Raw genomic sequence first — 25,944 nt, 5'->3', positions numbered from 1 at the left:
GGGGTTGTGGAACGCATGTGTCGAATTTGAAGTCGGGGGGAAGAACGGTTCTCGAGTTATGTGGATTACAGACATGCGTACACACAGAGACATGGTGCATATGGATAGATTCTTCTGTGGAGACTACCCTGCCCATCAAGAGGAACAAGAACGCTCACATTTCCAGATGTTCCGAGTAGGGACACAGGACTGACTGTGAATGAACTCGGTGTGGCAATGAGCAACTTGTGTCGCAGATCTCGAGGGCACTCGAATGAAGAGGATGAGCAATGATGAGGTGGTCTGTCTGTTTGGCAGTGGTGTCACTCTGTGTCCACCAGAGGTTGCTAAAACAACCCAAATATGCACACCTCGAGATCAGGCAAATCTAACAAGTCAACATAATGGTAACTGCTTGTAATTAGGTATACATTTTGTATGAAGTATGAAGCTAAGATGCTTGATATATTTTTACAATTACTATATCAATTACTATATCAATTTAGCATATGATATAACTTTTACAAATTGAGTAATATTACAACATTTGTAAAAGTTACTTGTGAAAGTAATGTAACATATTCCCAATAGTGCTGATTGTAGCTTTTACTGTTTGTTTATTTTAAACTAAACTTTATTTTAAACTGTTGTCCCTGTCTTTTGCTGTCTCTTTCATCGAATTTATTAGCCTGACACTCAGCCTGAAAATTTATTTAGTTTCATTACACGAAGCTAGCGATTCAGGGGCTGGAGCCAGGCTACTTATTTATCTTATTATACTGTCTCATATGATCAGCAAAGTTCTAGCATCACAGAAATAGTACACAGTATAACAGTGTTAACTGTGTGTAACCGTTTTGGTATTTCTTTCTTTTTTACTCCCAGTTTAGTAGGTATGCCGGCTATAATAATCCAGAGTCAACATTAAGGTTTTTGAGCCTCAGTCTCCAGAAACTATAACCCTGTGCCCGACAAGAACAGTTGCGTTTCATAACGTTGGTGATGAAATGGAATGTGAAAGCAACAGGTTTTCAACATGACTTTATTCAAAGACATGGTGTAATTGTCTTTCCTCTCCAGTGTAAAAAGCAGCAATGTTTCTTCACATCTGTTGCTTTATTGATTTTTTCTGATTTTGTGTCAGATTTTGTGCTTTTCTTCCAAAATGCGTTTCTGTTCAGAAATAAAACTTATATCACAGATATCCGGTGAAGGAGGGCCGTGTTCAAGGCAGAAGACGTCCCAAACCAGTGGTTCTCAAACATGTTCATGTCAAGGACCCCCAAATTGATATGTATTTGGCCGCGGGACCGCCATTTGAAAGTATTTTGTGACTTTGTGACAAAAATAGCTGAAATATAAAATGATTAAACTGATGTTGATGCTATATTAAATAATTTTGCTGGGGACCCCCCGGAACCCCCTCAGGGATCCCCGGGGGTGCCCGGACACCACTTTTAGAACCACTGGCCTAAACAATAAATACACAAATAAATAAGTCAATATGAACAGTTTCATTCCAAAACAAGATGTATCCAGTGTGAAAAAACAAATTCTTTCTGATGGCAGAAATTAAATTATGAATTAGTTAATAAATATGCATTTATTAATTCAGCTTTGCACCCTATAAAAAACAGGTGGAGTAAGTAGTTTTCTTCCAATAAGTGTTGAATAGCTCTATATTCGTATGGTATTTGCTATATAGAGTGTAACAGGGGTCTCTCGGTCTCTCTTTAGTAAACAGAAGATAGATTTTCAGGTCAGAATACCAATTTCTTCCAATCACAAGAGAACTGATACAGGATAAATTATATTGGAAGTGGTGACACAAAGAAATGAGCAGATTGCAATTGGAATTGAAGCTTGAAACAATGGTTTATCTCTCCTGATTGGCTGAAATTGGCAATCCATCTCACTAGCACTCTATAGCAATAATTACTATCAGACTATAGAGCTTTAACCTTTTCAAATCACTTAAAAATAATATTCTATAGTAGCGTCTACGTTCATGCTAGCAGTCATTATTTCCAATTATCACATTATGGTATGAAACATTAGTACTGGCTGGCTCGATGTCTCCAATGTGTTGAGTCCTCATACTGTAAAATATGCAGAAAGCCCCATTTGTCCTGAATAGAAAGGGCCTCATTTGGCATACACCAAACTTCCCCTGTTCCCTCGGTGAGGATCAGGAAAGCCCCATCATCATGTGTGTGAGCCACGAGAGGAGGTGTCTCTCTCTCCTCTCGCTGGTGGTCTCATCTCAGGGGGGAGTGGAGGGTGGCGTTCTACTCGGCTTTCTTGGCCTTCCTCTTGCGAGTGCCTTCGGTCAGTTCCTCCTTGGCTTTGGCGGGTGAGGACGCGGCGCCGTGGTGCTCCTCCTCGCCTCCGCCCAGAGCGGAGCCAAAGAGCAGGTGGCACACCCACGACTCCACCAGGGCGAAGGGAGAGGCGTGGGAGTGGCGGGCGGTCAACGCCACCTGGGAGAGAAAACGTGCTGGTTTAGAGCAGTGGTTCTCAAAGGTTTTTTTTATCCAAGGCACCCTTGAATTACGTTGTTACTTTATAGAACCTTACATTTAAACCCCTTATTTGTCGGACTATTGGCTGTCAGACTATTGGTTGTCGGACGCACTATTGGTTGTCGGACTATTGGCTGTCGGACTATTGGCTGTCGGACTATTGGTTGTCGGACTATTGGCTGTAGGACTATTGGCTGTAGGACTATTGGTGTCGGACTATGTAGTCTGTACTGTACTGTACTGCCTCTCATCATGCACCTGTGCATGTGCTACAGCTACACCGTAATTTGGTACCGCACTGTGCTGTGTGCTGGTATTACACTAAAAACTCTCATCTCTCATCTTCCCATCATCATGCACCTGTGCACAGTGTGAAGCTCAACAGTCAGCGCCACTTTGTCACCTGTTGGTACCCTAAATAGACATGATACATTCATACATACATAGGGACACACATTGTTGTTCCTTGGAGTGGCTGCACCACTGAATAAGCTAAGAGAGACCCTACGAGTGTGCTGTTTGTGAAACAAGCTTCTAAATATCTGAAATCCTTTACTTGTACTTTTTTTGTGGTAAAAGAGCTCAAAATGTCTTCTTTCTTTTTTCTTTTTTTTTAAAGATATTTTTTTGCGGCTTACGCCTTTTATTGGTTTTTGAAGGGACAGACAGTAGGCTGACAGGAAACGGGAGAGAGATGGGGGAAGACATGCAGTAAAGGCCGTGTCGGGCTCGGGAGTCGAACCCGCGGCACACTGCGACTGGATTACCAGTCGGGTGCCCAGACGGTTACGCCACCGCCTGGGCCAAAAATGTCTTCTTTCTTGCCTTGATCTCCTTACCCCCCCTCTCTTCTTCCCTTTCTTTGTTTTCTTGGAAACAAATTTCACTCACTTTTTACTTGTGTAACTAACAATAAAGCTGATTCTGATTTAAGTCATATTATATGTAAATATGTAAATCTTTTATATATATATATATATTTATATATATATATATATATATATATATATATATATAGGTATGTGCTCTAAAATAATTATAAAAACACATTCTAAACTTCACCTTGATGTTAACAACTAACCACTCCCACCGAGTTGCTTGGTGGATAACAGTATCGTGTGGATGTGTGTGTGTGTGTGTGTGTGTGTGTGTGTGTGTGTGTGTGTGCGTGTGTGCGCGCGCGCACACGTTTATTGACTATTTTACACGAGATAAGCTTGGTGAAGGAGCTCACCTTGGACGTGGCCATGAACAGTGTGAAGAGGACAATGAGCAGGCCCTTGGACACAGGCAGGTAGTGAGCTTCCTGCAGGGTGAACAGTATGGCTCCATACAGGCTGGCTTTGGTAGGGCTGCAGAGACACATGACAACGTTCATGTTTAGCCTTTGTTGACAGTGACAGTATAAGAGAGTAAGGGAATGGTATTCAGCAAATGGTTTGTCCGGCTAGCAATGGAACAAGGGGAATCGCTTATTGCATTGCATCCATGTGGTATGCACCCAGGAGGTCCTCGGCTATTGGCTATTGGGTCAAGCCAGTGGCCGATATTATTAAGCCGAATTCTATGTACCTGATTGTTGTAAGTGTGTTTTCATACGAAAGGATTTTGACTGAGTGAGCAATAACAAATTAGTAACTCTAGTCCATACCCGTTGAGGGTTAAGACTTAAGAACAGCCAAAGTGACACATATGCAGGCTGTATTACTTCTGTCACAAACGCATAACCTGGCACCAGTCAGCAGCACACAGGCCTTTGGGCTTGTTTTCATAGACCTGATTGCTTGTTTCTGTCACAAAGGTTAACCTGGCAACCGGTCATAGTTTGACAAAAAAGATAATGAACAGGGTACAATTTGGTAAAGTGAAAAAGCTAATGGCCAATGCCCATGTATGCAAATTCAGATAAATTGCTGCAGGCACTCAGGAGATATTCCGAGGACAAAAGTTCCATGACAGAATCTGTAAAGTTATAGGGTGAATGGGTGATCATAATATACAATTCTCACTTTGTAATAGAACCGTTGAAAAAGGATATAAAAAAGAAAAAAATTATATTCTCAATCACCATTCATCTAACAACTTCCTCAGGGTTTCTGATCAATTGAAAGTACACTCACCGTTTACCTTTCATTTCACTCCTGCTGCAATCTAATTAAAAAAGCTAGTGAAGTATATTTCATACATGAACCTTTGAGACAGCCTACATTGTCCCTTTTAAGAGTATGATTTCAGCGGTTGACCACCAACTGCTGCTGCTTCAGAACTTCTCAGTTTTTGCCTTCAGTATTTTCAAGTCTTTATGCAGAACACTTTTTTCTCCCTAGTTAATTAAATTCACTAGAACAGGTGTGTAATTGAAATTCCGTTTTACTAAACTAGGTACAATGTTGAGGTATTTCACTTGAGTATTTCCATTTGTCAATGCTTTATATTTCTATTCCACACCTCAGAAGCAAGTATAGGCCTATTGTACTTTTCACAACTAACCTCTCCCACAACTTTATTTTAAAACTTTTGTTACAAGTTACTTTGCAAATTTAGATTATTATTATTATCATAAAACAAGCATTAAACAAACAACAAAAATGGCTGATCTACAAGCTCTGCACTGTTTACCTAAATTAATCTCATTCCTTGTGCTGTTATCCAACACACAGCTGTGTGAACCCATTTCCTTATAACGGCCAATGTTAATTGCACAAGTATTCAGCATGTAGCATGTCTGTCCTGGTAACTACAGTCTAGTCTTTGTTTTCTCTCAGCTCTAACAACCCTCCATGCTTGAAGAGACAGTGACAGCTTCATTTACACATCGACAGTCATCGGGCCTCTGGGAGATTGACACACACACACACACACACACACACACCACACACCACACACCACCCACACACACACACACACACACACACACACACACACACACACACACACACACACACACACACACACACACACACACACTCACAATGACATGTTGAGGATTTCATTGGTCTCTGGTCTCCACACGCCACGCAGCAGCTGCTCAAAGTTGGATATGAGAGCCACTCCAGATCCTAGACGGGATAAACATAGGAAGTGGAAATAATTAGGACAGAAACCCCCTGCGTCTCGCTGCATCACCGCTTTCATTTACTGTAGCTCTTTAGTTTTTGGACCCACTTTCAAAATGGACCTGCAAGGCCATTCTGCAAGCAGCATTCTTCACAAATCTCACATATCATAGGGCATTGTCGCAGCATTCACAGATCTCACAGGGCCTTGAAAACCTCTGCCTCCGGACTCGCTTTTACCTTCTCTTAAACAAATCCACCCCCCCTGCTTTCCCTGTCTTTAGTTTGAAGCTAGTCAAGCTACGATCCATTTATTGTATTTTATGTCCATTTTCTTCCTCCTGACTAAGAGGTAATTGCAACGATGCCCAAACTACAATATTGAGTGCAACAATCCCTGAATTACAATAAACTATGATGCACCATCTCCTCCTTCACATAACTTTATTCACATTATCGACCATAGGTGTCCTACCCGACACCAGGGTTAAAATGTCTCAATGGAAGAGTAGCTATATGTGTCCCTATACGTGTCCCTGTGTCCGAGCACGGAAAGCTGCAACACAGTAACTCATTTCTCCACAGTTTCGGACGCGGGAAGGCTCGCCGGAACAGGGCCGGCCCCCTGGGCATGTTCCTGGGGGTCTGGATGTTCCAGGGACCCCCGGGGACCCCCACGCGGTAACTCTGTCATTTCTCGACCGTTTCGGACGCGGGCCGGCTCGCTGGAACCGGGCCGGCCCCTGGGTGCGTTCCTGGGGGTCTGGATGTTCCATAGTTGCATTTATTTCCCACAACATTATAAAGTGACATGTTTTAGCGATAACATACATCCTTCCATAAATGTATAGAGACAGGGGGCACCTGCCAGTACGTACAGTATGAGTATGAGTTTCATCCTGGCATTTGCCAATGCAGAACTGCCCGTCAAAGCAAAGACTGGCCAATTACAGCGCATCCTCGCCAGACATGCTTACAGAGACTCTTATGTAAAGAAGTCAAAGACCTACCCCAAACTACATAGTGCTGCTTTAACGTTCTCTACCATACAGATTATTAAAAATCACACCCACTGGTGCTGCCACATGACGTCACGTGGTGGGGCTTGTGCTGATTTTTGGGGGCATGTTGATGTTCTCATGTCCGTGCCACAATGAATTACTCACTGAGAAATTCCTGAGATGCAGTAATTTTATTGCCTGTCCATCCTAGCTTGTTTTATGCAACACATTTATTACAAGATAATTAGCCAGATGACTTCTTACGTTGTAATTTACTGCACTAAACAAACATTAAACTCTATAGACTTGGCTGGCAAACAAATTACATCATAACTGCCCTAAACAAACAAGTTAGTCCGACATACGTGGCCGGTTAAGACACATGCGTGGCCGGTTAAGACACATGCGTGGCCGGTTAAGACTCACCCGTGGCTTCCGTGTGCGGTTAGGGTTAGGTTAGGGTTTGGGGTAGGGTGTTAGACTATTGTGTGTCGGACTGTTGGGACGTCGGACCAAAGATATGCACCCAGACTAGGCTGGCAAACGTTTTTTCCTTAATGCTCTAAAACATTAAATGTCCATAGACTTGGCTGCCACATGATGTAATTTCTGAAAGCCATGCATTGGAGGGGCTAAAATATCAAGAGTTTCTTTCAGACAAGTCCCAGGTTGTAGGATAAAATGGAGCATAGTCGGAGAATGGGAGACACTGACCTTTGACATAGCCGACGATAACCATGATGAAGAAGCCGTGGTGGTAGGCGTGGTGGGCGTGGTGGACGCCTGCGGCGATCTTGCGGCAGCGGACCACCTCCTTCAGAGCGACCAGCACCAACTTGACGGGCAGGAACGCCACACATCGATAGAAGAGGTTCAGAGGGCAGAAGAAGACCAGGTACCTGACGGGGTGTGTGGGGGAGACAGAAACACTGTTTGAAACATCCCACTTCTTCACAGCGACATGTTGTTGTAGCCACTAGCCAGTGGTGTAAAGTATAACTACATTCACTCATGTACATTTTCTGCACTTTTACTTCTACTCCACTAAACTACTACAACTCGAAGAGAGATATTATACTTTTACTCCACTACAATTATTTGAATACTTTGACTATTTGAAAATAGCAGAACAAATAGCTCACAATGTGTTGCACATTGCGAGCTTGTAGATCTGCTATTTTCAAAAGATTTTTATACATTTTCAAAACTTGTGAAACAGGACATTCCGCGTGTTGAGTACTTCTACTAACTTTTATTATATTTGTGTACTTTATTCCAGACTTTTACTTGTAACAAAATGTTTCTACATTATGGAATTGATACTTTTATGTAAAGAATGTCAGTACTGTGTGTCTATTAACCACTTAGTTGACCTCCAGGGCTCTATAGCCTACTCCCTTTTTTGTGCTACTGTACACTAAATATTTTCACTAAAAATAGCCAATCTACAAGTTTACAATGAGTCCTGTTGTGAGCATATTTTGCCAAATGTTCATCCCAGAATAGGAAAAATATATAGATTATTTATGAATCTATATTCTTAAAGCACTAATCCGTAACTCGGGCTCCGGCCGCTCAAGACATTTCTACTGCTGAGCTATAATGTTAATAACCTGACTGCCAGATAGAAAAAGCTGGCAGAAGCTGACACATTCTATCTTTCTCTGTGTGGATCAAGCCAGGAAACTAATTGTTTTGTCCTCTGGTCACAGTGTTATGGGAATTCAATTTATTATACCAGCCTTATACAGTAATTTTTAGAATAGAGGGGAAGCTCTAAATGGTAGTTGGCTTGCTTACTTGCCATTTGCCAAAGTGGCTGGAGACCAGGAGGACCAGTGGTCTGTTTATCTTTGCTACTCTGTATATTCTATCCCCATTTGAGTATCCTGGTTTATTCTGAAGAGTCATGCTTAAATCTACAATCCGGGACTCATTTGTCATTTTAATGTTGGCTGTCGCTGTGTACAGCCAGTGCAGCGACGGATGCTGGATCTGCCTTCCAACACGCTGTGTGAAATTTGGGAAAGTTCTGAGGTTTGGACATTTCTTGCGACAGATTGTGTCTATGCACGGTCACTCAGAGAGGGATTACAGAGGTGCTTCCTGGAGGTTGGCTCGTGAGACTAGCACCTCTCCTCAGACAACATCTCTTCAAAATGATCGCCGCTTTCACTGCTGGCAGAATGAAGCTAGGCCAGGGAGTGTGGAAACAATACTAAATAAATCACTACTTTGACTCGTCAGAACATCTCGATAGTAGAAGTAGAAGTAGAATGTAGCTACTGTAACTCTCTCCACCGAGAGAAACAGAAAACGTATCGATCGTACATTTGCTTTAAAAACGCAGGCAACACAAAGGTAAATGGCTCGCGCTAATGTCCCATTCTGGTGAAGGACACAGACATCCAGAGAAGGTATGTGGTTCATCACAACATTGAAACAAAAAGCTGTGAAGGTGAAACCTCATCGCCAAATGTTCCATTAAGTTTTATAATGTACAAACTTGAAACTTTATCTCTTCCTCGGTGAAGGGCAAGAAAGGCATTCTGTGAACTTTCTCACCAGACAGCTGAGGCCAGGAGGATGTGGCTGTTGTGTTGGAAATAGTCGAGCGGGCTGACGCCGAGCATGATGTCTGCCAGGATGTAGCTTCCGAAGCAGTAGAGCATGGCACACACCCAGGACGCCACCGGACTCCGACGGGACACTTCCACAGCGCCTGCACAGAACAGTTAATACAACTAATTAATTGAATTGATTTTTTTTTTCAATCAAATAATCAAAATGTTGTTCATTTGTAGATGTTGTAGATCACATATTAGATATTAATGGTAGTGTAAGTGCTATTTTTGGGTTAATAAAAAAGGAATCATTCGTATAGGGTAGTGTTCAGTAACAGGGGTCTCCCTGTCTCTCCAGCTCTTTAATAACCAGATATAAACCCATTTATCAGCTTCAGTTTGATAGTGTTCTAGTTTTGTCTGCTCTCTTTGTGTCATCACTTCCAATTTGACTTGTTTATGTATGAGATAAAAATTGGTATCCAGGCCATTTTCTGTTTGCTAAAGAGATGGAGAGACAGGGAATAAACACATAAACACAAAAACCATTTACAATCTGAATCATTTACTGCATCTTTAATCAAAATTTGAATCAATAGCTAAATAAAATAATAGCTACAGCTGTAGAAAACATGTATGATATAACTGTATACATCATAAATATTATCCAATAAAAAAAATCCTTTCCAATGAATTAAATTGAATCCCTACATTCTCCCAAATGTATTCCTTTTATCAATTTTACGCCTGCTTTGTTTTATTCTGTTGTAGCTCTTTTATTCAGTTTGCACTATTGATGGTCTATTGACCATGACCCTGACCCTGCTAGGAGGGAGTGGAGGGCAGGGATCCATGTGTCCGCTAGTCTGCATTGCAACTATTGATAAGACAAGACATCTATTGATAAGCATCTATTGAGAAGATATCTATTGATAAACATCTATTGATAAGACATCTATTCTTACCAATTTTTATCTCATACATAACAGGATAAACAAGTCAAATTGGAAGTGATGACACAAAGAGAGTGAGCAAACAAAACTGGAACACTATCAAACTGAAGCTGATGAATGGGTTTATCTCTCTTATCAATGGATATCTTCTCAATACATCCATTGATGAGGCACAGCGCTAAGGGCCTACAATCACGTAAATGAAGAAACCTTAATTCATACTTGTACAATATATATAGGCGTGTTCAATTTAGAACATTAAATTAATTATCTTTAAAATGGTCATGAAACCCTAGGCTAAATTTGTAGTTGTGCGGTAATAATAGGTTTGTTAGATTTAGGTGTGTCAATGTGCAAGCATAGCAACAAATCAAACACACCCACACCCAGTATTAATTTGATTAGGTGCAGCTGTCGTGTTGCTTGGTCTGCATATGCTTGGTCTTCTGTTTATGAGAACATAAACAGAACTATTTTATAATAGCGGCACACTGTCATCAGAGGAACAATGCAGTGGAGACACAAAGACAGAAAGTCACTCAGGATAAGCTTCTAGATTGTCTAGAATCTAGACAATGCATGGAGATGAATGAAGACTTGAGAATATACCGGTAAAGAAATAGTTTACTGTCATAAACATGTTGTCTTGTGACAGTTACAGCAGTTGGTGATGCTATCACCATACTGCCTGCTTCGTGCGTGCGTGCGTGCGTGTGTGTGTTTTTAATCTCTATACCACACGGTTGGTTGAGCATGTTGGTGCACACCCTGATAAAGGTAATGCAACCACGTCATCACCCAATATTGACTGAACATAAAAAATACAAAACAATTCACACCCTCTCTCTTGTCACACTTTACAACAAGTAGCCTAACATATTACTACACAGACTGTGTGAACATAGGCCTATTCAAAAGCCTCCAAGGGTACTACAGATCCCCCAACAACAGGTGGGGGTATCGGGGTTGTGGTGCGATTAGCGCCATGGTTCGAGTCGAGCAATCTGATCCTAAGGAATGTCACCCTATAAATACATGCAGCTTCCCTGCTTGCAACTGTTGGGCCTGACTTAAACTTTGACCCCTGTGCTTTAGCTCGCTCTCTCTCTCTCTCTCTCTCTCTCTCTCTCAGTGTTTAATTAGTCTGTTTAGTCCCATAGTTCTTTCTTTTGGTTATACCATATTCTGGTGGAAACATTAGACAAAGAATAGCAGATCTACAAGCTCACAACAACGGATCGGCCATTTGTGGTGACGGGATTTGATGTAAACAGAAAAAAGCAGATCCAAGCCAACTCTGTTTCCGTTTACGAACTCCCTCGAAGGTTTAAGTTGTGCATGAAATGATCAAAGAAAGGTTTCTCTCTCTCTCTCTCTGTCTCTCTCTCTCTCTCTCTCTGTCTCTCTGTCTCTCTCGCTCTCTCTGTCTCTAGCTCTCCTCTCTTCTCTCACTCTGCTCAACATCAAGTCCCTCAAAGCTGTGTAGCCTATATTCCTCAAAGCTCATTCATGTGTGTGATGTGTTATCCTACACTGGAGTCAGTGAAGTGAATAGGAAACTACAGTGACATGTTGGTGAACTCAGTGTGCCGGCCGGAGCTGCTCTTGCAAAGCAACAGGTTTCTCATTTGCAAAACAAATGGTCTCTTCAGGCAGGCCTAGTGCATGTGCAGTGTGCAGGGTTGCCAAGTCCGCTTGTTTCCCCGCCAAAGTTGGCTTGTTTTTTTCCAGAGTTGCGTTTTTTTTCCCCCGAGTCACGGGTTGTGGTTTTTTGGGCTTGTTTAAAAAATTCGGTGGCTTGTTTTGAATATCAAACAAGCCAACATTTCTTTGATGTATATACTATTTAAATACCCATAGGTTTGGAGGAGTATGAATCACATTGAGTGACAGAAGGTAGGTGTCTCTACTATGTGTTATAGTATAATAAATGACCAAAACATTCATAATTATAGACATACATAGAATTGATAATGATAAATGCATCAAATATTTAGTTATTAATTTATATGGCAATATTATTGGGCTTGTTTTGGCTTGTTTTTCGAGAGAAGATTTGGCTTATTTCTCTCGCTAAGAGTTGGCTTGTTTTGGGCTTGTTTTTGGAGGTGGGTTGGCTTTCTCTCACAAGAGTTGGCAACAGTGGCAGTGTGGCTACGGGGTCAAATTCACCCAACCATGGAGGCTTGGAGGATGAATCCAAAACCAAAACACAGTGATCAACTAATGTGTACACAGCAAAATCACAGGTGTTAAATTTGCTGACTGTGTGAGGGTGTAGAAATTAACAATTTGAGTCCAATTTGACCTGGAGTTAAATTAACAATGCAGATTTATTTACTATGAGAAGGGACATATATTGAGAAACATAAAAGGATTCACGCCTTCACTGTATGAAGGGGGCCGTTCAACTCTATTTAAAATGTCCAGCTATTCTCTCTCTCTCTCTGTGTGTGTGTGTGTGTGTGTGTGTGTGTGTGTGTGTGTGTGTGTGTGTGTGTGTGTGTGTGTGTGTGTGTGTGTGTGTGTGTGTGTGTGTGTGTGGGGGTGTGTGTGTGTGTGTCTGAGGCCCTCTAACGTCTATTTAAGGATCTTCTATTTGCAGTCTGAAGCTGTTGGTATGCACTGTCTGTCTATCAGATTTCATGCTGCTCCTCCATGCAGCTCACTTGGTTATAGTTTTCAGAGTCAAATCATGAATAAAAGCATTATGTTTAAAAGCATTATGTAATAAAGTTAGTTGAGATAATCCCCTGCAGGGACTGGTTCAGTGGTTGGCCAACAAGTCTCTCCTCTGTGTAAAGTAGTTCATGTTGCTGCTATAAGAGCATAATGACTGCTAAAATAGGACAAAAGAAGATTGCCTTTTTTGGAAATATCGTGTTGGTACAGTACGCAGCCTGTGCAGCAGAAGGGGTTCCCTCATGCTTGTGTATAGGCCTATAATGGCAAATTAATTAATCAATAACTAATGAATTGAAATGAGAGATAGTTATGATTGAACAATATAGTCCACACACTACACGCACACACACGCACGCACGCACGCACACACACACACACACACACACACACACACACACACACACACACAAACTAATGCATGAAGAATGTTAGTAGACCAAAACACGCACAAGACTGACAAGAGGAAGAACTGCGCACTTACCGGGTTCATACTTGAGGTAGAGTATGGAGACAATATAATAAGCAACATCAAAAACGGGAAACATTCCCATTTTTGAGAAAGTGGCGGCGAGATCGCCCAAATTCAGAGCTGCCAGTACTTCCATGGTGTTCAGCGTCTGTTACAAGTGTCGCATGTAGTAGTTTTGTTGATAATTACAATGATTATTATCCCTGACTGTCCCCCTTTTCTCCGGCGTGCGTGTCGCCGCGCTGGTGCACCCGTCTTCTTCACCAGTCCTCCACAACAGTGACACTCAAGCCTCCTATTAATACACCAGTCAGTCCACAGACATATAGGCTACATCTGCACAGCCGTACAATCCTATTAATAGGCTATACCCACATCTGCACAGCGCTGTGTGAAATGTCTACATGTGCGCGTTGTCGCTTGCAAACAAGAGCCGATCTGCAAGCGCGCAACTTTTGTCGGCATTCTCGCATGAGCCGCTGTCGTACCACGGCCGGGCTTGTGTCAGTCTCTGCATAGTCATAGCCTATGATGCGATTGATGTTGAACTTGATATGATGATCGTAGCAGCCTACATTTCTGGCTTAGAAAACAACCGAAACATCTTTATATCTGCGTGATCCTGTAAAATAAAATGCTTTCAGGCTGGACCGTTATTGCTGCATGGTGACAAAAAGTCATTGACAATGGCATCCAATAGAAATTAGTATAATGAAATAATGAATAGTCGTCCAATAGAATAGGCCGTTGTTTTCCAGGCCATGAAACTCGCATCCATGATCCATCCCCATCCATTAAAGGTGCAGACTGCAGACATATTGGAGGTCTAAAATGCCAAGACCGTATGCCTATGTGTGCTAAAATCAAGTAGTATAGGCGTACAATTGTATTTTTGTGAAACTAGGCTACATATAGTATAGTGTTTATTATTATTATTATTAGTAGTAGTAGTATACATATTTTAAGCTAGAGCCGGCTAGGTATTATTGTGTTGGTCATTTCATTTATAAGGGGTGCATAGACTTCACTTAATCATCATGATAATAAAAATAATAAAACAATAAAGCTGTAGCCTATTAAATAAACCAATACAATTATAAATCAACTAATGAATAGAAAATAGGATAATGTGTAATTGTGTATTGTGGCATGAATCCGTGAATCGCATGAATAAAGCGTAGATAGCCAATTAGCAATTAGCCATAGCCTGCCCTGCAGTGCCCTATGTAATCTACTTTCACTTTCCTAGGGTAGTGCGTAATATACATTTGCAAAGATGGCGTAACAGCGCCCTCTGGCGTCACATAATTGTATAGCCCAGGTCACCAAATTCCGAAAACAAAAGCCTGCTCATCAAAACACCTATTGGTCAGATGCACTGATGACGTATGCGGATACGGATGTGTGGCGTCTAATGTGATGTGGACAAAATGTTGGGGGATCTGCTGATATTCGGGTAAATTGAATTGTAATCCATTCAGAAAGACGCCGTGCATTACTTTAGACATGTATTTTAATGTAACATTATGTATGCTGTCGTGTTTCTGTGAATGTAAAATGTGTGGTTGTACGATGACAATAAGCTGCCAGCTCACCACGTTAGCTTAGCTGTAAACACAACAACACAAACAAATATTCTCACCAACACCAAGGTTGTGTAACTAATAACTATCAGTAATTTTGTCAGTGATTATTCTAGCGATGTTTTTAATTAATCGAATAGAGAAACTGTTTTTTTGTAATCTATATTTATTTTTTAAACATTTGATATATCAACATTGTACTTCCTTTCACAACAAACATGTACAAATAATGAAAATAGCAGATAGGAAATAATCCATTATTCAATTATGTTATTAATTTATTGATCATTATTGTATCTGTTAAATCGATTAGTTTGATTCATTGTTGCATGCCTTATTTTCACACTGTATTTCTCTGTATTGTACTTGCAGGACTTTGCTTGTGAATGCAGGAGCTGTGTTGAATTTCAAACTGTAAGTACTTAGTATACGTTATAGCCTGAGAAAATAGTTTTATACAAATATCAATTAGCAAAATCCACAATAAAAAACAAGTACAAACGAATATTTAAATTTGCAGGAAGAGGAAGGAGTCACACCAAGGAGGATTTGGAGAAGAACGAGGACCGACAACTGGTGTGTGTGCCACAAGAATGTGACAACTGTTTGTTTTATGGTTTAGTCTTGTACTGTAGACTATATTGTCCATTGTGTCCTTGAGAATGGTTCCATTTGTACACTCTGAGTTAAATAAGTGTTGAGAAATGTACAGTGTGTAGTCCCAGGGATAAATATACATAGTTTCATCAAATGGGGTTCTGTGGTTTGGTTCTCAAACTGGGGGTCTGGAGACATCCCATGTTAAATGTGTTACTACAGCATCACAATTCACAATTTTAATCCCTTTTATGCATAGTTTATAATTTGGCTAAATAGCACATATATAAGCTATACGAACTTACTAAGAAACAAGTAATACAAAACAAATCTTCTCTTCTATGGGTCCGTGAAGCAAAATATTTTCAGATGGGGGACCACCACGGCCAAATACATATCAATTTGGGGGTCCTTACATGAAAAACGTTTTGAACCGCTGGTCTAATCCATATCAAACTGTACTCTTGGACTGCTTAAATTGCAGATCTACAAGGCATATATCTACAAGGCACATCACAACGTGCATTGCTACTTTTAGCAAACATTACCTCCAGAATAATGAGAATATACACTATGCTGTGGTTCAAGTGGTTAATTTAATTGTTTTTTCTTTTTTCTTTCAGGTGACAATATCAGGGAGTTCCTGCTTAGCTTACGATACTTTCGGATCTTCATTGCGTTGTGGAACATCTTTATGATGTTCTGCATGATCCTGTGAGTTGGTGCATTTTCATGCTTTTAATTGCGTGCGTGCGTGTGCGTGCGCGTGCGTGTTATGTTAACAAGAGCTTGTGACTAAATAATATCTACATGTTTTTTCCATTTTCCATTTTCTGAAAAGTAATGCTTTTGGAATTTGGACAGACAGTGATGATATGTACAAACATATGTCCAGATTATTAGTATAGATATTAAGTGACACTACATGTTTGTTTTTAATGTTTGCAGATTGTTTGGGTCATGATTTCCCATCTGGAGCCTGGGGTCTTCCAAGGACGCAACATGCACACAAATCAAAGATGGACACTAAGCTTCTCTTTAATATTCCGCTGTGTTCTTTTTGGCTCTTTTTAACTGTCATTGTATTACATGTACTTGATTAACCTCAACTGTTGACCTCTTTTTTTTTGTATCAACAAATGGTGTAAACCAGTGGTTTTAATTCCACGGAGCCCCAGACTTGTAAAGGTCCATTTGGATTTTGGAACTCCCTCAAGGAACCCTGAGGGTCTCTGGAGTCTGGACCACACTTTGAGAACCACTGGTGTAGACCCTGGGTCTTCAAAAGTGGGTCCGGGACCCCTAGCAGGTCCCCAAACTTACGTTTGTAAATACAATAATACACATTAACATGAATCCAACAGATTAGCAAAAATAATTTGCAAACAGACAAAAAAAATTAAGTCAAACGAATCTATGAAGCCATCAAATCAGTTCACTTGGAGGAAACCCATAGTCACTTAAAATAATTAAGTGACTATTTGGAAATACTTCCTAGCTTTACTCAGATCTCTCAACGGTCAACACATTGATGAGACAACCAGCTAAATATTGAAGAACTAGCTTTGAAAGCCTCATTAAAAATATCTCTGTCAGCTAACGCGGTCCTTGGCCTGAAAAACGTTGAAGACCCCTGGTGTAGATGGTTTAGAATAGATGTTTACAAAACCAATATATTTATTTTGTCTTAATTGTTATTAGGCAGAACTATAGAATGCTGTTACATTTGGGCTTCTTTCTTTAGATTGTAAATATACCGTTTTCCCTGACATCAGTGGTATTTCTTGTACACACCTATTCTCTCCGGGCCTGAATGCTTAACATACTGTAGCGTAGCTACAGGGCATCGCTTCACTTAGAAAAGTCTCCAGCTTCACCTTTTGATTATTAGTTTTTCGCTTATTTTCTTTTTTGTTGTATTGCATTTGTATGTGTATCTATTTGCAACGATTCTATCCATTCTATCCAGAGTCAACTGGACCCATGAAATTGCCAAAATGCAAGTAAACTCAAATGTAGGCCTATAATTATTGTGATCTCCATCATTACTGCTAGGCTTTGAATCAATTTGTATTATTATTTATAATAAATATTGTCAAGAATACAGGTGTAAAAAAATTAGGCGTGAAATTATTTTATTTTTATTAGCGCCATCATTTTGTAGTTTTCAGGAAAGGGGAGAAGCATAGAGATGGAAGTGGGTGAAAAACATTGTTGATGTCGGGCAGCCAGAAACCTAAATTGACGCCCTACTTGATCATACCACGTCACACAAAATGATCAAAAGTAGTTAATCCAACAGCTGGAAACGTGGCAATGCATTTTGAGCTTGTACATCTGCTACTTTTGCCGTTTTTGAATTTGAATGCTGAAAAGTAACAGTTTTGGACATATGAGGTTTTCACCTGACAGATATAGGCCTACATGATGCATACATTCAGGTGTTTACCAAATCACTTATAGGCTTGATATATGAGTTTTATATACTACTTACACAGTAAATCAGAATTGCAAAAGTGCATAACCCTCTGAGATGTTTTAAAAATGATGCATAATTGTCCTTAGCCAGTTTTGTAATAAAGTTTTACTCTGAAAACCATACTGTAGATGTCCTCTTATCCTTCTACATATAGAAAATGAACTGAATATAATACAATGCTATAGTTTAGAATTTACATCTACCAGACAAACGCTTGTGCATTTAAAGAAAACATAATTTACAAGAAGATCCTGTAAATGTCAGAGTGGGGGACTGTTGGTTCTTATAGTTGACATGATTGAACCATAGGGATGTTGGAAATAACTCAGGACCACAATGGAACAAGCCCTCGGTGGGGATTTTTGTGTTATCATTTACCATTTGTATAATCGTACCACTGTACTGTTTTGCAAACTGTTAATAAAGTATTCAAGCAATTAGCATCAATCAATCAAAACCTGAGGTACATTATATAGTACATACTACAGTAGGTGTCGGTGTCGGTTTGCAACCCAGACATTAAAACCAAAGAAGAAGCGGAGAAATGTCCCGTCATGCAGCGCGGCTCAGAGGAGCGCTCAGCAGAGAGCAGAGAGGGCAGAACAGGAGCACCGTGATGATGGAGGCCATGAAGCCTGTCTGACAAGCCCAACAACTCTCCCAAAGAGGATTATTCACTCTGCTCGCTCACTTTAAAGTCTAACAGGCGCTCTCCGGGGAACGTGGGAGCGACGCGCCGGGCATCATACCACTATGGTGCGGTGCTGGCTCTCCTCGGGGCGGGTTGTTTGTCGCCGATAGGCCGCCCGTAGTGAAGCGCTGTTTGCTCTCTCTCCCGAGAGGCTGGAGGATGACAGCGACCCCGCAGCAGATGAGAGACCGGCTGCTGGCGGCCATCGACGGCCAGAGCAACGTGAGTAACACCGCTGACCCGAACCCGACCAGAACCCCAGCAGAACCGTTGCTATTGACGAACATTTAGAGAGTGAAAAAACACACAGAGAAGGCTGTTGCCGAGCCCGAATCCTCCCCCAGAGGCTGACACTCCACACAAAGCGGAGTGTAGTAGAAGCATAATATGAAGTGTCAATAAGAAGAGTTGGTCAGATGAATAACGGCAGTGTCTGTGTTGTTGTTGACTTGGACGAGATCACAACCTGACGGCGAACATCGATGTATATTGAAACAAAATGACGTGTTTTAATGAAAGCCTTTTAACTCCTGCGAGCTGACAACTGTTTTGTAGATTCTGTTCTTGACGGATAGCGAGTCAGCGACACCACTGTACTGAGGATTACAATTCAGTTTAATGAGCTAGTGAGCTAATGAGCTAGTCAGTCACTTGTACTGTCTGGTGGTGGTAGAAATGAATGGAGGCTTACTTGGGAACAATGTCAGACAAGATGCCAAGAGGCTAGAGGCTAATTATACGTTTGTTACAAGTTTAGTCATTGGTTATTACAGTTAACTTAAGTTCCTAGAACATTTACTTATGGCAGGTCTTGTTAACTATTAAAAGTAAATGACTTATATAACCCTTACATTATTGGAAGTTCAGGGTTGGGTCAGATTGCTGAAATGTAGTCCGTTACTGAATACAAATTACAAAGCCATTGTAATTAGTAATGTAATCCCTAATTTGATTACAAAATATGTAAACTGGATTAATTAAAACATTTGGATTATTGCGGAATCAAACATGGCAGCAGGCACAGGGAGTTGAGTTCAACTAACAATTTCTTTCTTTTTTCCCCCCAACCATCTCATTTTTTTTTTAATGCAACTAAAGCACACAGGTCAGGATAAACAATAGGAGCCATTCATTGACTGTGGATGTGATTTACTTGTCAACTGGTCCTTACAGGGCTGAGAAACCCTGTCTGTCAACTCAGCTGGTCCTTACAGGGCTGAGAAACACAGTATGGCAGTTGTGCTTTTCACAAGTAAATAGCATTGTTTATCCAATCAACAACCTTGGTGAAACCACCTTCACAGCAGACAGTGCTGTCGAGCTTGTATAGATGTAATCAAGTTTCCTTGACAGTGTAACTATATAATCTAATTACACATTTTTCAGTTTGTAATCAGAGCTGATTATAAAGTAGTTATTACATGAAGCCAGTTACTACCAAACCCTGGTTGTTACAGTTTGCAATCTTAGATCTATATTCTAAATAATAATAATAATAATACACTTTATAGCACCTTTCATGACATAAAAATGACATGTCAAACATCAAATGAGCTTAGTTTGCACAAAGTCTGAGCATGTACATTGGCCTTCATGAGTTGGCCCCTGCATGGGCCACCACTAGTTGGCCAAAATTCTGTGCAAACTTGTTTTCACCGAGCCAATTCTTTCTCCAACTCAGGCCTGTGAGAGTTGTTTGGTTGATTTATTATTTTGTTCTCCAGAGCAGTGGTTCCCAACCTTTTCTGGATCAGGTTCCACTTGAAAAACTCACCCACCCATCTGACCACTTAACACGGCGGCCATACACAGTTTCAGAGCCGCGGGCATTTTCAGAGTACGTTTTATTTTAACGCTGCTGCTCCAGAGTCATGTGTACATACTGTCTCACTAATGGGTAAACTTGTACATTTGTATGAACTTTCAGTTTGAGTCTGAAACCAGCAGTGGTAGTACATTTTGTGCAGGTGCACATATGAAAGTTCATTCAAATAACGTTTTAGCCCCCCATCTGGTCCCAGCCAGGTCCCATCTCCCCATTGTATGCGCAGTCGAATCTATTTATATTCATCTTCAAACCATAAAAATGACAAATCAGGTCCCCATTCTCAGTATGATTGTAGTACTTATGTCGGATCTCGGCTGTGTAGTCAACATTTATATTGCGCTGAATCACAACTAAAGTTATCTCATGAGGCCTGGGCTCAGTGGTCCAGGCACTTTGGCTGGTAATCCAGTCTGGCAGTGTGCTGCGGGCTCGACTCCCGATCCCGACGGCCTTTACTGCATGTCTTCCCCCCCCATCTCTCTCCCCATTTCCTGTCAGCCTACTGTCTGTCCCTCCATACAAAATATAAGATAAAGGCGAAAGCCAAAACAATAAAGTGATCTCATGACACTTTACATATATAGAGCAGGTCAAGACCACAATCGTAGGCTTTTAGGCCAGTCAATCTACAGTACGCTAAAAAGGGGCGTGACCCAAAATAAATTGCAATAGTAATCGTTCAAGGTTTTTATGATCCTTACTCCTTAGGGTCATCCAAATAACATATTCAAAATTGTGAATTAAATAGTTAGTGGCGAATTCAGGGGTTGAAAGTTGTTCTGTTAAAGACATGAGTCTTGAGTAGTGCTTAATTTATACTATCATAGATTCATGACGCGTCGTCAGTCACTCGCTGAAAATGGCCAATCTACAAGTTCAAAAGGCTTGTGAGTTTGTAGTTTGTTTCCATTTATCACGAGTGACACTGTCATACGATGACGTATAAATCAGACTTCAGTGACTTGTGTGTCTCGGATGCTGCTTTAGAATTTTGATTTGAATCAGACTTCTTATGTCTGTCTAGACTTGATGGGACCAATCTCGATTGGCCAAAGATCTTATTATTTGGGCTGACAGTCTGAAAATAGCCTTAGAAACCCAACATTCCCACATGCGCAAGGAAAAACTCCCCTTTTCCCTTCATCAGAGCCTTTCCCTAAAGTCAACTCTCCACCATGCCAATATCGTCCCAACTCGCCGGCGGAAGAAGTCGGAAAGCGTCTCCTGCCGACAAGCTGCCGTCGATATTGCCGTGCCGCCGGGTCGGAACCCGTTGATGAGGAACTGAGCATGTTCTGTCGTTGCCGACCTCGGTAGCCGTCGATATCTGTGTGATAGTATTGACACACTAGAGGTCCACTGTAGAGTGGACCTCTAGTGTGCTACTGGTGTAGCCATGGATCACACAGCGCTAGTCATGATGATTCAGGGCTGACTATTGGTGCAGAAGCACATTTGAATTAGATGCCATATTCTCAACTCTCAATTCCTATACCAATCGATCAACTTCAAAGCAAAGCTAGGCAAATATTTGCCAGATTCTGTGAGTGAAACAAGTGACCAGGTCTATGAAAACCAGCCCAAATACGCAACTTCAGAAACAAGCCCATACAAAAGCAACCCATGTCCCACAACTATGAATATTTAAACGACTTTACAGGAAAATAAGCCCAAAGTTGCTTATAATAAGCAGACCTGGCAACACTGGGTGAATGTAATGCACATTGTTAAGTACTTTGGAATTGGATAAAGGTGATACTAAATAATGCACCATTTACTAATGTAATATGTTGTTTGAGCAGATCCGCAACATGGTGATGGTCCTGGAAGTGATCTCTTACCTGGAGAAATATCCCATCACCAAAGAGACACTTGAGGTAGGTTATTTTAAGAATTGTTGTTTTTAATCAAACAAGAACATCAATTAATGAATCTAGTTAGGCACAACTGTATTATGTTTAATGTCTTTATAAAACAAACATGTTTTGTACCTCAGCTCTTCAAATTGTGTTGCTTTGGCAGCTCTTTTAAACATTCACTTTATTCTTACCTGTAACTATCATGTGTTTCACGCTTAGTGCTGTTGCTTATGTCTTTAAAGGAAACCCGTCTGGGAAAGCTGATCAATGACGTCCGGAAGAAAACCAAGAATGAAGACCTGGCTAAAAGGGCCAAGAAGCTCCTGCGGACCTGGCAGAAGTTGATTGAGCCGGGCCCGGGTCACGAGGTGCTGTCCAAGGGCCACACGGAAACGTCAGGTTCTTCCAACGGCACTTCTCACCCCTGTCGGACTGATTTCTCCGCCCCTGCCACTCCACCCTCAGCAAAGGCGCTACCATCAGCAAAAGCGCTACCATCAGCAAAATCGCTTCCGGAGTTGAAGAGCAGAAATGACTTCAACAACCGTCACTCCCCCAAAGCAGAGAAGCCGCCGAGCAGCCAGAAACGGAGAGGGGAACAGAAGGAAGGGCCGCGCTTGCCAGCGAAGATCGCCAAGACGGCAGCCTACGATAAAAACCAGAACTCGGTGCGACCGCTGTCAAACGGAATCTCTGCCGTCCCTGACGTTCCAGAGCGGGAGATATCTGAGCATCCGGACAACGACAGGGTCAACAAGATTCCCGTCAATGCCGTCAGACCGCACCCGAGTTCCCCGGGTTTCAGCAGACCCCCGAGCACTTCCTCCTTACTCAAAACGTCAGTGTTGCAGCAGCATGCCAGACTGGAACAGGCTGCATCAGGGGTCCCACACCTGCCCAAGAGCCCCAGGACTGGGAGCCCTCGTTGCTCCTCGCACAGCCCTCGAACTCCAAAGCAGGAAGTCGTCATCATCAAACCGCCCGTGGCCAAAGCGTCAACTCTATTGAGCCCCGCCGAGAGCGCTGTGTCTCTGGACAGCTCTGGACTGGGATGTTCTCCTTTGCCTTCTCCACAGCCTTTAACTGCTTCTGTTCAGGGTTTGCACACCATGGACACTTCCTGGTACCCCTCAGATATGGACTCTCAGAGCAGCTGGACATCCAGGCCTCCTGACACTCCCGCCTCCCCTTACATCGAGGGGGTGAGCGTCGAGGCAGACACCATAGGAAAAACAGGAAAAAAGAAAAGGAAAAAATACAGGCCTAAGGACTATGTGGTGAACTTAGACGGACAGAGCACGGCAGACAGCACTAAACCAGTCAGGTTAAAAGACAGGAGACTGACCTATGACCCCTCCACAGGTCAGATAAAAACTTCCATCCATAAAGAGTCTTGCCAACAGGAGGCGGAGGTCTCTGAACCACACAGGACAGAAGCGCTGAAACAAAACGTGCCTGTTCCCCCTAGTCCGTTCCAGCAGACCAACTGGAAAGAGCTGTCAAGGAACGAGATCATTCAGTCGTACCTGAGCCAGCAGAGCAACGTGCTCACCTCGTCGGGGGCCCAGACCCCCGGGGCCCACTTCTTCCTGAACGAGTATTTGAAACAAGAGGAGCACCACATCAAGGAGGCGAGGAAGACGCACGTGCTGGCATCCAACCTCCCTGTTACTGACTTACCGGGGGTCAGCCGAGAGGTCACAGACGACGACATGCAACGGTTACACACACAACACTGGCCCGGGGTTAACGGTTGCCGCGACACCAAGGACAATTGGTATGACTGGACAGAGTGCATATCTCTAGAGCCGCACGGAGATGAGAGCAAGCTGAACATACTACCATATGTGTGTATCGACTGAAAAATCCTTTATGAAGCGCTTCCACCTCGCATATCTCCTGACTCTTTTCGACTACGAAGGGTTAACCCAGAACATGAAACTTTCCAGAACCGTGAAGTTCTGTGATGGTGTTTTTGTTTGTTCACATTTCTATTATTACCAGAACCACTCCTGAAGGAGTTGTAAACAAACAAAAAATAGCTGCCCTACGCGCACAAAGAGTGTGTTGTGAGCATGTAGATCACCTATTTTCGAGAAACTCACAAAAAAGCCAATACAAGCTCACAACACATTGCGACGTGGTGTGAGCATGTACATCTGCTATTTAGAACATTTCTGAACCTATAAGTTGTGAGTTCTGGGTTCCCAGTACTCCGTGTTAGTACTACCTCCTGAGCAGGCCCCAAAGTAGGTTCTGAGAACCTCATCTGACTGAAACCCAACCGTAGTGTATGGAAATAAGTCCAGAATCTGTGACATAAGTTCCATGCTACGGTTCTTTTAGTTCCTGTAGTCGAAAAGAGCCATGTCTGAGAGGGCCGAGGTTGAGATGTGTCAAGGCAGTTCAGGAAGGCCTGTGCTGCTTCTTGACACGGTCTGTGAAAGTAGCCTAAAACGACACGCTGCCTGTCATAATAGCAGTTGCTGATCAGTGTTTGATGGGAAGTTATCTTAACTAATTCATCGCTGTAGTTGTGGACATAAAAGGTATAAGGATATGCATAAGCTGCCAGAGTTGATGTTTCGAACTGTTGGTAGTCTGAGACAATATAAGCCCCGATATGGGCTTTCCTCTCTCTCTTTGTACAGGAGAAAATGTCATGTCCGAATGCACGTTGACATTGCCCAATAGGAAACATGCATACCTCAAACTATCACTTCTATTCTTTATTTCTTTTCGTTTTAGGGTCCACTCCACAGTTCTGGCAATGCCTGAACAACACTTAGTTCAGTAACAATTTCAGCTTTCAAAGAAAGCTGAAAAAGAAAGAACATGATTACATGAATCCATGAATACGTATGCTATACGTAACTACTGTACAAGTACACATACTGACATGACATTCTTTCCTCATTCATAGCCTCACAGGACACATACTGATTACAGAGGGGTTTAGGCCATCATGTATGACTTTATTTATCTTAACTTTGCATATTCTCTTCATTTTGCAGTTTTACATAATCTGTTCATACTAAACTCAGTCATTTCTGTTAGATTTATTAAACCTGTTATTTACAATGATTTGGTTAGATCATCTTAGATGGTGCAACAGCAACATTCCAACTGCAACCTATCTTATACAGGTAAATGATCTCCAGAATGACACATTTTGATAATGTGAACTTCTAGCTTTTTGTTTTTCTGCTCCCCCCCCCGTATTTAGGTTGTAAAATAATTGACAAATGGCAGAGCAGATCATGTGACACGGCATCTTTTGTACTGTGAGGAAAACTGAAAACTAAATTAACATGCTGGAAATTGTACTTATTACCATTCCTTTAGATATTGTTTGCCTTATGGAAACCTGTGTTTTCCCTAAAAACAGAGCCTTAGTGAATGTACAGAAATTAGCCTTTTGTGTTCAGTCGAATGCAGAAGGGAACATATTTGCTACTTAGTCCTTTTAAGTGGACATGTTCATATGTGTTAATAAAAAAAATGCTGAAACTGGCTGTCTTTTACATTTTCTGATACAGAATTTTGTATTCATATTCTGTAAGAATGTAATCCATTGTTGTCTCACTGAGGGCTGTGGTGAACATGTCTAGGGTGGTGAAGCCTGAATAGAGGAAGTGACGTTGTGTTCTCACTCTACATCCCATCACCTGGAGGGAC

General features: G+C 41.7%; 3 protein-coding genes across 3 annotated transcripts; 2 read left to right on the top strand and 1 right to left on the bottom strand.

Moving 5' to 3' along the window:
* Window positions 1-1,005: 1,005 nt before the first annotated feature.
* tmem38a (transmembrane protein 38A) lies at window positions 1,006-13,526 on the bottom strand. The gene is made up of 6 exons (XM_079506399.1): window positions 13,242-13,526; window positions 9,124-9,280; window positions 7,273-7,457; window positions 5,473-5,560; window positions 3,736-3,853; window positions 1,006-2,459 (listed from the first exon to the last, which is right to left on the bottom strand). The coding sequence occupies exons 1-6, from the start codon at window positions 13,363-13,365 to the stop codon at window positions 2,268-2,270; spliced, it is 864 nt and encodes a 287-aa protein (XP_079362525.1). The 5' UTR covers window positions 13,366-13,526; the 3' UTR covers window positions 1,006-2,267.
* A 1,078-nt stretch (window positions 13,527-14,604) lies between these two features.
* smim7 (small integral membrane protein 7) lies at window positions 14,605-17,180 on the top strand. The gene is made up of 5 exons (XM_079506128.1): window positions 14,605-14,685; window positions 15,185-15,226; window positions 15,333-15,388; window positions 16,033-16,123; window positions 16,358-17,180. The coding sequence occupies exons 1-5, from the start codon at window positions 14,660-14,662 to the stop codon at window positions 16,371-16,373; spliced, it is 231 nt and encodes a 76-aa protein (XP_079362254.1). The 5' UTR covers window positions 14,605-14,659; the 3' UTR covers window positions 16,374-17,180.
* A 1,269-nt stretch (window positions 17,181-18,449) lies between these two features.
* LOC306926678 (mediator of RNA polymerase II transcription subunit 26) lies at window positions 18,450-25,776 on the top strand. Its single transcript, XM_079506070.1, has 3 exons — window positions 18,450-18,801; window positions 22,210-22,284; window positions 22,509-25,776. The coding sequence occupies exons 1-3, from the start codon at window positions 18,739-18,741 to the stop codon at window positions 24,126-24,128; spliced, it is 1,758 nt and encodes a 585-aa protein (XP_079362196.1). The 5' UTR covers window positions 18,450-18,738; the 3' UTR covers window positions 24,129-25,776.
* The last annotated feature ends 168 nt before the right edge of the window (window positions 25,777-25,944 follow it).

The sequence above is a fragment of the Electrona antarctica genome (genome assembly GCF_951216825.1).
Source record: "Electrona antarctica genome assembly, chromosome: 7".
Lineage (NCBI taxonomy): Eukaryota > Metazoa > Chordata > Actinopteri > Myctophiformes > Myctophidae > Electrona > Electrona antarctica.
This window is presented reverse-complemented; position numbering and strand designations above follow the sequence as displayed.

Bases quoted from the DNA above. Each gene is read 5' to 3' on its own strand.
- smim7 (XM_079506128.1), top strand. From the start codon at position 14,660: ATGTTGGGGGATCTGCTGATATTCGG. The intron at 14,686-15,184 runs GTAAATTGAATT...TTGTACTTGCAG, and splicing joins GGGGATCTGCTGATATTCGG to GACTTTGCTTGTGAATGCAG. The intron at 15,227-15,332 runs GTAAGTACTTAG...TTAAATTTGCAG, and splicing joins GCTGTGTTGAATTTCAAACT to GAAGAGGAAGGAGTCACACC.
- tmem38a (XM_079506399.1), bottom strand. From the start codon at position 13,365: ATGGAAGTACTGGCAGCTCTGAATTTGGGCGATCTCGCCGCCACTTTC. The intron at 9,281-13,241 runs GTAAGTGCGCAG...TGTTCTGTGCAG, and splicing joins CTACCTCAAGTATGAACCCG to GCGCTGTGGAAGTGTCCCGT. The intron at 3,854-5,472 runs GTGAGTGTGTGT...GTGTCTCTGCAG, and splicing joins GAAATCCTCAACATGTCATT to CCCTACCAAAGCCAGCCTGT.
- LOC306926678 (XM_079506070.1), top strand. From the start codon at position 18,739: ATGACAGCGACCCCGCAGCAGATGAGAGACCGGCTGCTGGCGGCCATC. The intron at 18,802-22,209 runs GTGAGTAACACC...TTGTTTGAGCAG, and splicing joins CCATCGACGGCCAGAGCAAC to ATCCGCAACATGGTGATGGT. The intron at 22,285-22,508 runs GTAGGTTATTTT...ATGTCTTTAAAG, and splicing joins TCACCAAAGAGACACTTGAG to GAAACCCGTCTGGGAAAGCT.